Source organism: Condylura cristata, unplaced genomic scaffold (assembly GCF_000260355.1).
Source record: "Condylura cristata isolate star-nosed mole 26May11 unplaced genomic scaffold, ConCri1.0 scaffold00008, whole genome shotgun sequence".
NCBI classification, from domain to species: Eukaryota; Metazoa; Chordata; class Mammalia; order Eulipotyphla; family Talpidae; genus Condylura; species Condylura cristata.
In genome coordinates this window covers 51,957,078-51,970,692 of record NW_004567109.1, presented here as the reverse complement: position 1 = coordinate 51,970,692, position 13,615 = coordinate 51,957,078, and the positions used below count along the sequence as shown (strand labels likewise).

The 13,615-nt window shown below is 42.7% G+C and overlaps 1 protein-coding gene across 1 annotated transcript in view; it reads left to right on the top strand.

The window, feature by feature from the left end:
* Positions 1–13,615, top strand: part of MCOLN2 (mucolipin 2) — a 50,715-nt gene that overhangs the window by 10,521 nt on the left and 26,579 nt on the right. The window contains exons 4-6 of the mRNA XM_012722133.1: positions 8,958–9,042; positions 9,148–9,244; positions 10,288–10,387. Of these exons, the coding sequence (XP_012577587.1) occupies positions 8,958–9,042; positions 9,148–9,244; positions 10,288–10,387 (282 nt within the window). The remainder of the gene's footprint in view (positions 1–8,957; positions 9,043–9,147; positions 9,245–10,287; positions 10,388–13,615) is intronic.

Genomic DNA, 13,615 nt, shown 5'->3' with positions numbered 1-13,615 from the left:
CCCTACAGGTATCTCACCCACACCTGCCTTAACCAATCCAGGGTCAGGAAACAAGCACGGTTTCTTCATCACATGCTTGCTGCTCCATGTGGCTTCCTCAGGTCTCCTTGTTCTCCGTCCAGCTTCCTTCTCTTCTTCTCTCTTCTCCTTTTTCTCTGCTCTTCTCCTTTTTCTCCACCCTTCTGCCCCTGGGTGGGGCAGGGAACCTGGAACTTCCCTTTTTCGTGGGGACCACCCTGTTACACTTCAACCATTTTCATCTAATCTGATTTTAAGGTGCCTTGGTAATACAAGTGAAGAACATCCCTGAATGGCAGAGGTCCTAATTCTGTTAGCGTAACAGAATCTCTGTGAATTAGTGTGTCGTGCTCTTGACTGGAGAAGCAGCTCTTAACCCAGCTCCCTTGGGCCCCAGGCTGCTTGCAGATATCATCTAGATACCAGGGACTAGGTTTTATGGTCCATGGTATTGAAATGTCACCTGTCTTGTTGTCTTGGAGGCTTCTGCTACCCTGAGATCTATTTGGTAGTCAGCTTTCAATGGCTTATCCTGTTTCATTAGAAACCTGGTGACACCCCTTGGCTATCACTGGGGTGTTCCAGAGTGGTGACAGTTGGTGCCAAGTGAAAACTTGTCCCTTGACTCTTATCTTGAAGCCACTTGTCCTCTTAAAAATTATTGTGGAGAAAAATGGGGGTATGTAGGATGAGTTGTAGAGGGAAAAGAATTCACCAGAGACAAAGTGAAGAACAGAAAAGTTGGCTTTATTGAAATACACTACTAAGAGAAGCAGCAGGGAGACGCGAGGACTGGGGCTCCCTTTTATAACCTGTTTTGGTGGTTTTCCACGACTGGGAGAATCTGTCTCTGTCAGTTGTTATCTGCAGGAACATCAGGTTTTACTGGGCATTCCCACACAGGAGGTGTCCTGCTGTGTTCTGTTTGCCCATAATTCTGGATAGCCCCCTATTGGTCCTGAGGACCCAGGGCTAGGTTTCCATGGCAATTCTGGCAATTTCCCTTCCTTATCTTCTTTGTGTCTCCCAGCATTGTTCAGCTGAGCAAAGGGCAGACTAAGTTTTAACTAAATGTGTGACTCAATTGAATGCATTTTATCAATAGTTTTCGGTTCTTTATAAGTTGTTTTCCTTAATTAGTCTTTTCTCGAAAATAGATTAAAGAAATGTGACCAGAGTTAGTATCAGTGCTGAGTAGCCAGAGAAAAGGATTTATAGTACCTTCGATATTGATGCTCTTGCTCATGTCCTTTCTATCAAAATATAGAATTAAAAATTATTTATTTATGCATACAAAACTGGGGTACAAGCCAGCGGTGCAGGGGTGATGAGAGTATTCACCAGAGACAGAGTGGGGAGCAGAACAGGCTGATCTACTGAAATACACTGCTGAAGGGAGCAGCAGGTGAGACAGGAGAGGTCTGCTGCACCATCTGGGTCAGTTCCTTGCTTGGCGGACAATTGAATTTGAGCTGAAGTGGCTACGGCTGCCTTCATAGTGCTATGTTTTTTTTTTTTTTTTTTTTTTTAAGATTTATGTATTCATATAGAACTGGGGTACAGGCCAGAGATGTGGAGGGTGAGAGGATTCACCAGAAACAGAGTGGGGAGCAGAACAGGCAGATCAATGAAGTACATTGCTGAGATTGCTGAGGGGGGCAGTGGGTGGGTTAGGAGAGGTCTGCTGCGCCATGTGGTCACCTCTGGGGCAGGCAGGATTGAACTCATGCAGCAGTGGCTTAAGCTTCTCAGTGCTGTGCTTTAACCCGCTGCGCCACCAGGGGGGGCCCATAGTGCTATGTTTTAACTAAACTGTTACATCACCAGGGAGGGCCCTGGAATATTTTAACCAAATGGGAGTTGATTACGAATTCATAATCTTTAATCTATTTCCTAGAAAAGACTATAAATATGTTCAACCATCTGGTACATCAAGACAAAACATAAAAGGTCTTTAATGGAAAGGAAATTTAATACAATCAGTGTGCAATACAGAAAAGACAAAGAATATAGTTTCTAAATCAAACACCCAAAGTTACCCTCCCCTCGTGGGTAAAAGTCCACCCAAAAGGGATTGGCCCAAAGCCAGGCCTGAAAGCCTGTTATAAGTCTAAAGCACCTTCTGGCTGGGACACATAGAAAAGAGTCAGAAATGGCCAGACAAGTCCGGGAAGAAAAGAGCACAATCAAAATCAAGATAAGTTTTGCCATAGTCAACCTCCCCATGGGTATTTCACCCACATCTGTTTCAACCAGTTCAAGACCAAGAAGCAAGGGCTGGTTCTTCACATGTCTCTGCTTCATGTGCCTCCTGCTGCAGGTCTCCTTCTGGCTCTCCATCCTTCTTTCCTCCTTACTTTTCTCTCCAGATTCTTCTCTCTGCTCAGCTCTACCCTCCTCTGGGTGGGGCAGAGAACCTGGAACCTCCCCTTTTCCTGGGGACCTCCCTGTTAAAATTACAATTGCTCTGTAACTGAAGTTCATTTGGGTGATGAGACTGCCCCTCTATTATTAGTTTGCTCTGTTTGAGGCTTGGTGTTTTTGTTAGAACATTAGTCATCTTTAAAAAAAGAAATCTCAATTCTTATGTTTTGCTGCCACCAGGTGCCTGGTGGCCTTAGTAGCAGTGATTGATGCATGTTTCTAGTAGTTATAAGTAAGATCAGCCAGACATCAGGGTTCTGAATGCATATTTAGATCATGTGTCATTCTATAATCATAAGCAATGGAATGCAAAATTTGAATAACTGAAAAAACTTTCATAAGGCAAATTTTGTACATAGTTTTTAAAAATTTATTTCCTTACACCCTTGTTAATTTTTGTACAGTATTTGATTTCTCCCCCCGAGTTGGAGTCCCTGGAATTTTCCCAACACTGGTGGCACATTACCACAGGCCCTTTGTGTTCTCCCCTCCCCTGTTTTCCCTCCTTCCCCCTTCCCTGCTGTATGCCTCAGATCTGTGGTCAACTTGCAAGTTTTGTCTTTTTTCTTGTCCCTTTGTTTGATTTCTCTATATTCCACATATAAGTGAAACCATCCTATATATCTCTTCTGGCTCATTTTTATTAGAATAATCCCTTAGTGTCTCCATTAGTGTTTCCACAAATGGCACGAGTTATCTTTTTGATTGCTGAGTAGTATTCCATTGTGTGTGAGTGCACATTCATGTGTGTGTGTGTAAAGACACACCACATCTTTCTAAACCATTCATCTGTTTTGGGGCATTTAGATTTTTTTCATATCTTGGCTATTGTTAATAATACTGCAATAAGTAGAGGAGTGCAGATTTCAAATTAGTGTTTTTGTGTCCTTTGGGTAGGTTATTGGGAGTGGAATCACTCGGTTATATGGTAGGTAAAATTTTAGTGTTTTGAGGAATGTCTACACAGTTATCCATGACGACTGGGCCAATTTACATTCCCATCAGCAGGATAAGAGGGCTCCTTTTTTTTTTTTTTACCATATCCTCAAATTTTACATATAGTTTAAATTAATTAACAAAATGCAGTCATATTTCACTGGTTCTAAGCTGCCATTATTTAAAAAATACAACAAGAGTGAAAAAATAGACATATTAGAATACAGGACACACAAAAGTCAAAACACAGTACCTGGTGCATAGATTTTGAACATGTTAATTCCCTTTTATAACATCAGCTTAACATTTCCCCTTCATCCTAGAATAAGAACTGAGGTAGAAGGACATTAAGTACTGTACACTGAGCCTTATTTAGTAGTTGGGGAAACTGGTGCTCAAAGTGCATGACAAAGCCAAGATCATGTGATGATTTAGTGACAGGAGGTCTTAGTTACTCCCAGTGCTTCTCTCCTGTCCCGTTTACCTGCCTTAATTAACATCCTTGGTATTTGTTGACCAAGCCAGGTTTGTTTTTGGCTGAGAAGCTTCTGCTTGTTTGTTCTACTTGGAGCTTCTCCTCCCCCCCATCTGCTCACAAGTGGTTCTCTGCTCCCTCAGGTATCAGTTCAAATATCCCTAGCTCGTCAGAAGCCTTCCTCACCCACTGTTCTCAAGGTAGGGCCATCCCACCCTTTATCTCTAGCACCTCACTCTGGAGTGCTTTGCAAGGTGAAATAATCTTGCATATGTTTTACACTATTGTTTTATTCTCCTGTCCCCACCACCATCCCCAAATGTGACCTAGTCTGTCTTGCTCATTGTTTCATCTTCAATGCCTGGTGCATAAAAACTTCCAGCAAATATCTACTGAATAAGTGAAGGAGGGGGATAAGAAGTCCCAGCTTTTTACTATTCTTCTGAAATAGATGCTCAGAGGTCAGCCTTGTCATTGTAGTGGGGAAGGTCTCAGATTCTAGGGCTGGACAATTCTGATTTGTCACCAGCTAGCTATGTGACCTTGAGGAAGTTTCTTGGCCTCTCTGTGCCTTGGCTTTTCCATCTATAAAGTGGCAGCAATAGTGCTTATATCATGAGATGGCTTTGGAGATAAACAAAATGATACATTAAGTGAGCGAACATATAAAACCCCTAGCACAGGGCCTGACATAGGGTAAAATGCTCCATGTGTTTGCAATGTTTATGTCTTTTCCCTTTGCATGTAAGTTTCTTTTCATTAACTGCCCTAACAAAGTCTAGTCAGGAAAAACCATCACTGGATTATTTCCTTTTTTCTTTAAGATTTACTTATTTATGTATTCAAGAACTGTAGTAAAGCCCAGAGGTGTGGATAAGAGGATTCACCAGAGACAGAGTGGGAAGCAGATCAGGCAGATTCACTGAAATACATGGCTAAGGAGAGCAGAAGGTGAGAAAGGAGAGGTCTGCTGCTCCATGTGGGTCAGCTCCCTGACTGGGATCAAGGATCAAACTCATGCTGCAGTGACTTGTGATAGCTTGATAGCACTGTGTCTTTTAATCCCTGCACCACCAGGGAAGCCCTGGATTATTTTTGATACTCATAATCCATTTTCCAGAAACAGAAGCATCGCCTCTGACATCTGCCTTTCAGAATTATTTTGCCTGTTGCATTATCCAGTCAGTTCTGTGTCCCCATTTTGGCCCTGGATGGCTAATTTTTTTTTTTTTAAAGATTTATTTATTTTGTGCATACAGAACTGGAGTACAGGCCAGAGGCTCAGGGGCGGCGAGAGGCTTCACCAGAGACAGAGTGGGGAGCAGAACAGGCAGATAGACAAAGTACGCTGCAGAGGGGAGCAGCGGGCTGGTCAGGAGAGGTCTGCCACGCCATGTGGTCACCTCCGGGGCAGGCGGGAATCGAACTCATGCAGAAGTGGATTTAGCTTCTCAGTGCTGTGGTTTAACCCGCTGCACCACCAGGGAGGGCCTGGATGGCTAATTTTTATAAATGTAACTTACATATTTTGAGAGCTAGTTATATGATAAGCAGTGGATGTTGAACAAACATAGCTCTGGTCTTCTAGTTGAGAGGACAGATAGATAAGTAAGGTGTTGCAATTGTGGGAAAAGTTTTGTAAAGAATTAGCCATGAAAACACCACATTGTGAGGCTCTCCGAAGCCACTGCAGCGCAAGTTTGATCCTCTACTAGGTAGCTGACCCACATGACCCAGTAGACCTCTCCTGACCCATCCACTGCTTCCACTGAAATCCTCAGCAGAGTATTTCAGTACATCTGCCTGTTCTGCTCCCCATCCTATCTGTGGTGAATCTTCTCACCCACCACACCTCTGGCCTGTAGCCCAGTTCTATAAGCATAAATAAATAAATTAAAAAAAAAAAAAAAAGAATTAGCCATGAGTCTGCCAGGATTCCAACGCACCTACTGACCTGGCCCTGAGGTCAGCCTGACTCGCCCTTGTCACAGGCAGCATGAAGGGACCGGCCTGGCCTCACGCCATTAATTCCCTAGGGCTCTGTGACCTCGAAAGGGGGTCACTATCTCTGGGTCCCCTTGGGTTCCTGCTCACTTGTCAGGCTGCACAGTAAGGAGACTAACTTTTTTTTAAAAAAAATATTTATTCATACAGAACTGGGGTACAGAGATGCGGAGGGTGAGAGGATTCACCAGGGACAGAGCGGGGAGCAGAACAGGCAGATCGGTGAAGTACACTGCTGAGGGGAGCAGCGGGCAGGTCAGGAGAGGTCTGCCACGCCATGTGGATCTCCTCCGGGGCAGGCAGGGATTGAACTCATGCGGAAGTGGCTTTAGCTTCTTAGTGCTGTGCTTTAACCCGCTGCGCCACCTGGGAGGGCCAGGAGATTAACTTTTATGGGAAGCTCTTGGACTCATTTATAGCTTAGAGTACATGATTTATTTTTATTGGAATGTAATCTAAGTTCCTTTCCTTTCTTTTTCTCTTTTATTTTGAAAAGTATCAGACTTAACAGAAACACTGCAAAATAGTCTTTACACCCTTGATGGAGATTTCCCAGATGCTAACATCTTACCACATTTACTTTCTCATTCTTCCTAAATATAATGTTTCTCCTGCAATGCATGAGAATAGATCCAGAGACACTTTAAATACTTCACAGTGTGTTCCCCCCAAATGAGAACTTCCTCAATAGAACCAATGGACAGTGCTCAGAATTATAAATTAACATGAATGCAATACAAAAATCTGTAAATTCTTTTTATATCTCATCAGTTGTCCTATTGTCTTTCCTCCAGGATCACATGTTGCCTTAGTTGTCATGTCTTGCTTCTCCTTTAATCTGAAACAAAGTTAAATTCATTAGCTGTTGGAGACCAGCTCCAACTATTGAGGTGTCTGGAGGTGAGACAGGCAGGGCCCTGTGGTGGGAAGGCATCCTTGAGCAGAGATTCCAAAAGGGGAGAGGGGAGCGGATCCGAGGAAGACACGAGAGTCAGGATTGGGTGCAAGTCTTCCTGCCATTCCCTCAGCAGGTCTTTATTTATGCTGTGTAACAAGTAGTTAATTGCAATAATGCATAGGGTAGTTAATGAGAGATCACCATAAAACGTTCTTAAGGACAAGGGGTACAAAGCATTTTTCTCTTAACATCTTATGGAATACTAGATTACATCTTATGGAATACTAGATTATATGTTTTTGTGATAATTGTCATGTGTACAGCTGTTTGGTTATCACTCAAAGGAAGAGGGGTCTGGAAAGGGATGAGCTCATTAGCAAAAGGTTACTAGGGGCCTTGGGGTAGTAATAAATTGTGTTAGCAGTGTTATCAGTGACTGTCCAAAGAAAAGCTAGTGGCTAATTTAAGGCTAGCAGAATGTAGTTAGTGTTTGTTTTAAAAAGGAGTAAATTAAGAGAAAGTTGTACAGTTGTGTATCAAACAACACCTGTGTAATCAAGGTGAAAATTTGTCCATGAGTCCTTATACCCTGGGAGTCTTATCTGAGGTTTGCTTTTTTATATAAAAAAACCAAGGAAGCTTCCCAGGAGTTTTTTGGTTTTTTTTTAAGATTTATTTATTTATCCATATAGAACTGGGGTACAGGCCAGAGATGCGGAGGGTGAGAGGATTCACCAGAGACAGAGTGGGGAGCAGAACAGGCAGATCGACGAAGTACACTGCTGAGGGGAGCAGCGGGCGGGTCAGGAGAGGTCTGCCACGCCATGTGGTCTCCTCCGGGGCAGGCGGGAATCGAACTCATGCGGAAGTGGCTTTAGCTTCTCAGTGCAGTGCTTTAACCCGCTGCGCCACCAGGGAGGGCCAACTTCCCAGGAGTTTTTATGCCCTGGGGTCTTACCTCTTGTGGGGCTTGCCTTCTGTCTCAGGAGACAGAGGGATTTCTCGCCCTGAGACAGCTTGCCTGAACCAGGCAGCTGCTTTATGAGGCTGAGACAATCCAGTTGTAAACTGATGGTTGCTCAGAATATTTTGATATTATGATTATACAAAAAAAGGGAAGTCATAAAATAAGTTAGCAGTGGAAATTCTGATTTTTCAGAGCTTTTCCCGATCCGGAATCTGTTAGTCGATAGACGCTGCATAGCTTGTGTCAATTAGCTTTATATTTTTTATTAAAAGATTTATATATTTATGAATACAAGAACTGAAGTACAGGCCAGAGATATGGGGGGGGGGAAGGGAGTGTAAGAGTATTCACCAGAGGCAGAGTGGGGAGCAGAACAGGCAGTGACATACACTGCTGAGGGGAGCAGTGGGTGAGACAGTAGAGGTCTGCTGTACCACATGGGTCACCTCCCTGACTGGGGATCAAACTCATGCTGCAGTGGCTACAGATAGCTCCATAGTGCTGAGACTTAGCCACTTATGCCGCCAGGAAGGCCCTCTTTGGGTTTTTAAAAAAGACCTGGGCCCTCCCCTGGTGGTGCAATGGGTTAGGACCCAGCACTGCAAGCTAGCCACAGATGCTTCAGTGCGAGTTCGATCCCAGCCCTGGAGGTGACCCACATGACGCAACAGACCTCTCCTGACCCATCTGCTGCTCCCTTCAGCAGTGTACTTCATTGATCTGCCTGTTTTGTTCCCCACTCTGTCTCTGGTGAATCCTCTCACCACCCCTGCCCCTCTGGCTTGTACCCCAGTTCTGTATGTATAAACAAATAAATCTTAAAAAAAAAATGACCTGACTTATTTAGAAAATAGAATGTCCCTGGCTTTGTGTTTTTCTGTTATTTTATCGCTAGACTGATCATATGCCTTTGATGCAAGAACACCACATTCACACAAGGGACTCTATTTCAGGAACTACAAACTGCTGATCTGTCTCATTACTGGGAGGTTAACTTTGATCACAGGGTTAGGGTGGTAACTGCCAAGGTCCCCACTATAAAGGGTCTGATCATCCTGTTGTAATTAGTAAGTCTTTTTTGAGAAAATACTTGGAATATTGTAGTATTTCAAAGAATATTTGGGAACATAGTTTGGAATGTTGTAGTCTCTTGCTTCTCAGCACACTCCACATGGCTCTCTACTTCAGCATCAGACTCTGGCCTGAGATGATATGGCATGTCTCTCATTCCCTAGATTGTGTCCACCTGGCCCTTCAGTCCCCATCCCAGGGCCCCCAGGACTGGAAGAACTCACCATTCTTCAGGCTGGAATTTTATCGGTAAATAAGCTTTAAGTCTCATTCCCCAGGAAATGAGGATGGGGACAGCAGAGGAGTGATAAAAAACAATGACAACCTGTCCATTGTGGTGTGTTTTTTGTGCAGGCTCTTACAAGTTGAAATCTCCTTTCATCTAAAAGGCATCGACCTGCAGACCATTCATTCCCGAGAGCTACCAGACTGTTATGTCTTTGAAAACAGGGCAAGTATTTGCATTCTCAGCCACATTTAAGAGGGAGGGTCAATGAAGAAATGAAAGGAATTATAAGTTATGACATAGGGTGAGGAAGAATGCCTCTGTCAGGGAAGAGCCTGGGTAATCTCCTTGTGGTGTCCTACACAGTATGAAACATATTTAAAAAATCATAGGTTATTAACTTGGAGAACTGAACCTATATGTTCTGTTATTAAATCTGTAAGTACCTGACCATCTCTGAATGCAAGCCACATTTTCTATAATCCAAGAACGTCACTATGATTAAAACAGAGGTTCAAACACATGGGTGATTTGGTGATAGGAAGCCCACAGGGATTACAACTGAGATGGTAAAAGTCACAAAATCATGTAAAAATAAACTATTATTTTAAAAAATAGAGGTTCAAGAATTAAACTATACAGGCAACATTTTTAAAAGCTGTGATCTACCTCTAAGCCTCCACTAACTCTGGCACTCCCAATTTTGTTTTTCCCCAGGAAAGCCCCTGAAATATTCTCCCAATACTTTGCGTATGTCATAATTGAAACATAATGTGAAAGATTGAAGGCATTCAGAAATCTTAAATTCAGCCTGGCAACCTTGACACAATCTTTGTCATTTCTGAAATCACTTGAAACAAATAGGAAAATAATTTCCAGTCTACCAAAATCTGGAATTTCATCCCCAAAGGAATAAATGAAAGTAAATGCTTTTCAATTCCATCTGGTGGATTAAGTGAGGTCATTGTGTTGTTTTGTCAAGGATTGGTAAATTCTTGTTCCTGGAACTGTTTACTTGTTTTGCTTTAGGATTTCTCTGAACCAGAATTTAGATTTATAGAACTAGATCTATATTCACTCTTCAAGGTGGTAATGACTGTTCATTAATTAAAAATATTGTTGGGAAGGAATCATGTGATGAGGCATTTTCATCAGTAGAATTCTCTGTGGATTAGCAGGCTGATTGCATATCCTTGAGATTTCACATAGATTCGATTTAACAGGTCATATCTGCTGAGTGTAACATCTCTATACATTTGTGTTTCCAGATTATCTTTGACAACAAAGCTCACAGCGGCAAAATCAAAATCTATTTTAACAGTGAAGCTAAAATAGAAGAATGTAAAGACTTGAGCATATCCGGATCTAGTAAGTATGTCATATGCTGGGTTATGGATGATTTTTAACACTTCATTTTGGGGCTTGGGGTGTTTATATGGATTATTCAAATGGTTTTAAGAAGAAACATCTTTAGAAAACTCAATTTGAGCATTCAATTCTGTAAAATATTTCCCAAAGCTTAGCGTTTTTGTTCAATTGAGCAAATTGTGGTTGGATACCTCTTAGCAGAGACAGCAGGACCCAGGGGTTAGGGGCAGAGTCTGGGGCCCGACAGCCTGGGTTTGGAACCTGATTCTGTTCTCCAAGCTTACTTACCTTCTTTGATTTCAGTATCATTCTCTGCAAAACAAAGGATTGATGGTAGTACTTGCTATCTAGAGTGTTGATTATTAAATGAGCTCAGATGTAAAGCAAAGTATTGAGAACAGAGTTGGCACACAGTAATTGCTGGGCACTACTGAAAAGGGAAAAATAACTCAATGAAGAAGACAGACATATAAAGTCTCTATGTGTCATGGAAGGGCAGAAGTGGAGATACCAAAGGCCTAAGCATAAAGAGCACACAGGATAGTTTTGAATGGGGCAGAGTAAAAAATAAAACCTAGCAGTGATTCTTGACGAAGTGTGCTTTGGTAGGAGACTTCGACGTTGGAGAGGCAACAACAGCTTCACTCACTCATGGCTCAGAAAACACCTTTTAACATACCAGCCTCCCTGCTGCCTGGGGTTAAATCTCTGTGCTATTATCTCTGGATCTGAGTTTGATACCTGGCCAGGGAGCTGACCCACATGGCATGGCAGACCTCTCCTGTTTCAACCGCTGCTCCCCTTAGCAATGTATTTCAGTAGATCTGCCTGTTCTACACCCCACTCTGTCTCACCAGCTCCCAACTCTGCACCCCATATCACAGTTCTTCTACACACACCCCCGGTCTGCCGGCCCCCCCAAAGAAAAACACTTAAAATGAGCTACACAAAATTTATTCTTGCTGACTGGTTGGCTGATATTATGTATGGCTAGTATTTTTGGTCAGTATTTTTAAATTTATATGTTTTGTCTCACTGCAGTTTGCCTTTGACCAGATGGTCAAAATAAAATAAAACGTAAAATACCTGTGGTTCTGAACTTTTAGATTTATTTTAAATTGGGTTTGTGTTGTTTGCCTCATGCTCTTCAGTTACATGTCTGATGACTTTGAAGTTTTGTCTTTCGCAGCCATTAACTAACTCAAGCCTCTAATCAGAATGTAGTTTTAGTGTTTGTTAAAAAATGGTTACTGTTTATTAGCAGTTACTCTCCCAAGAAAGGCACAGATCAGATGCATATTTTCCAAACCTCAAGTGTAGATTGTAGGTATTTTATGTGGTTAAAAAAAATTAACCTTTGTTATATGAAATGTGGTTTGGAATAATCATTATGACTGAGTGAGTTATTCCACAACCCCCTCCTTCCCCCGTTTTGGGTTCCTTAGAACTCTAGGGGTTTCCGTTACTGTACAGGAGGGAGAGCAAAGCTCTGGCTCCCTCTTGTGGCAGGTGAGGAGAAACACGAGCGTCCCAAAAAGGCTTAGAAAATGGGGCATGAAGCATTGTTCTCCCAGAGTTCTTCCTAAGAAACCAGATTTTGTCACTGGAAAAATACAAATTTAAAATAGGATGATGTGACATGAACTTGAAGTCTGGAAATAAGCTTAGGAAATCGATTCTTTCCCCCCTGAATACAAAGTTGTCTGGTGAATTGATTCCTCTGGTCTGGGGGGAAATAGTAGGGGAGTGTGGGGCAGGGAGAAAGGCAGAGGCTGCATCTGATGGATTCTTGTCTTATTTCCAAAAAATCTCCATAGTTCATTCATATCCATGCACTTTTCCTGAGGTGGTCTCTCCCTCTCCTCCCGCTTTGCTTCTCCCTTTCTGTCTCTGTCCCTCTTCCCATCCCTTACTTAATCTCTCCCTTTCATTACCAGTGTTATCCCCAGGAGAAAACATGAGGGAATGTCCATTTTTACATGTCAGCCTGATTTTGACCTTGATGATGTGTGCAGCCCATCCTCCTCACTTTACCTTAATTCTATAGACAATGCTTTGGACTTGAGGGGCAGAGGGAGATATTGGTGGCCTGAACTCCCCACTGGTGGGTGACATAAATGGGGGTCAGGATGTTTAGGAAGAGTGGGAATCCCAGTTAGAGCCACACAAGCAGGTAGGGGTGTGAAGGAACTTCTTTCACAGGTTCTCAGGAGGGGCATCTAAAAATATTCCTATAGGAATAATTTCAGCAGCACAAAAAAGCAGTTGCTTTCATAAAATTGGATCAGAAGTATCATGAAACACTTTTTGTAGCACACCAAACTGACCTCAATAAATCAAAACAGATTATGATACTGGTTTATGTGCTGGGAGAGATGGTCTATTTTTCTAGATCTGGGTGTCAGGTTTTACGTTTGTAACTTGGTGTCAGCACAAGCATCTTAGTAACTGCGTTCTAGTGATCAGTCAGAAAGGAAACACTAAAAATTCTTATTGCAATTTATAAGATTTTCAGCCCCATCTTTCCAAGAACTGCCCCTGTTCCCTCTACCTCATTCCATGGGTCCATTAAAAAATGACCTTGAGCGCCCTCCCTGGTGGCGCAGCAGGTTAAAGCACAGCACTGAGAAGCTAAAGCCACTTCAGCATGAGTTCGATCCCTGTCCCAGAGCTGATCCACATGCTGCAGCAGACCTCTCCTGACCCGCCCATTGCTCCCCTCAGCAGTGTATTTCAATCTATCCGTCTGTTCTGCTCTGCTCTCTGTTACTGGTGAATCCTCTCACCGCCCCTGCACCTCTGGATTGTACTCCAGTTCTATATGCATAAATAAATAACTCTTTAAAAAATGATCTTGAGTCCTGGTAGAGTGAAGTTGCTTTCTTACCTACTCATGAGATGATATCTTGAGGTAACTTGAGCTTCCAAATAGAAAATGGCTAAAAGTAAATGTCAGTGGTAGTCTTAGGTAAGGCTCTAACAAGTACTTGATAGGAATAACTACCTCTTTCCCCACAGTCCAGGCTCAGTCACTGTCCCACTTTGTAATCACGGGATCTGATGCCTAACAAGGCTAAATCATCTGTTCAGAAAATTCCACTTGCCAGCTGACTGTGCCATCACCCCCTAGATGAGCTGCTTTGCCCTCAGACACATGCCATTGTCAGTCATAACCTTGTTATTTTTTTTAAGATTTATTTATTTATTCATACAGAACTGGGGTACAGG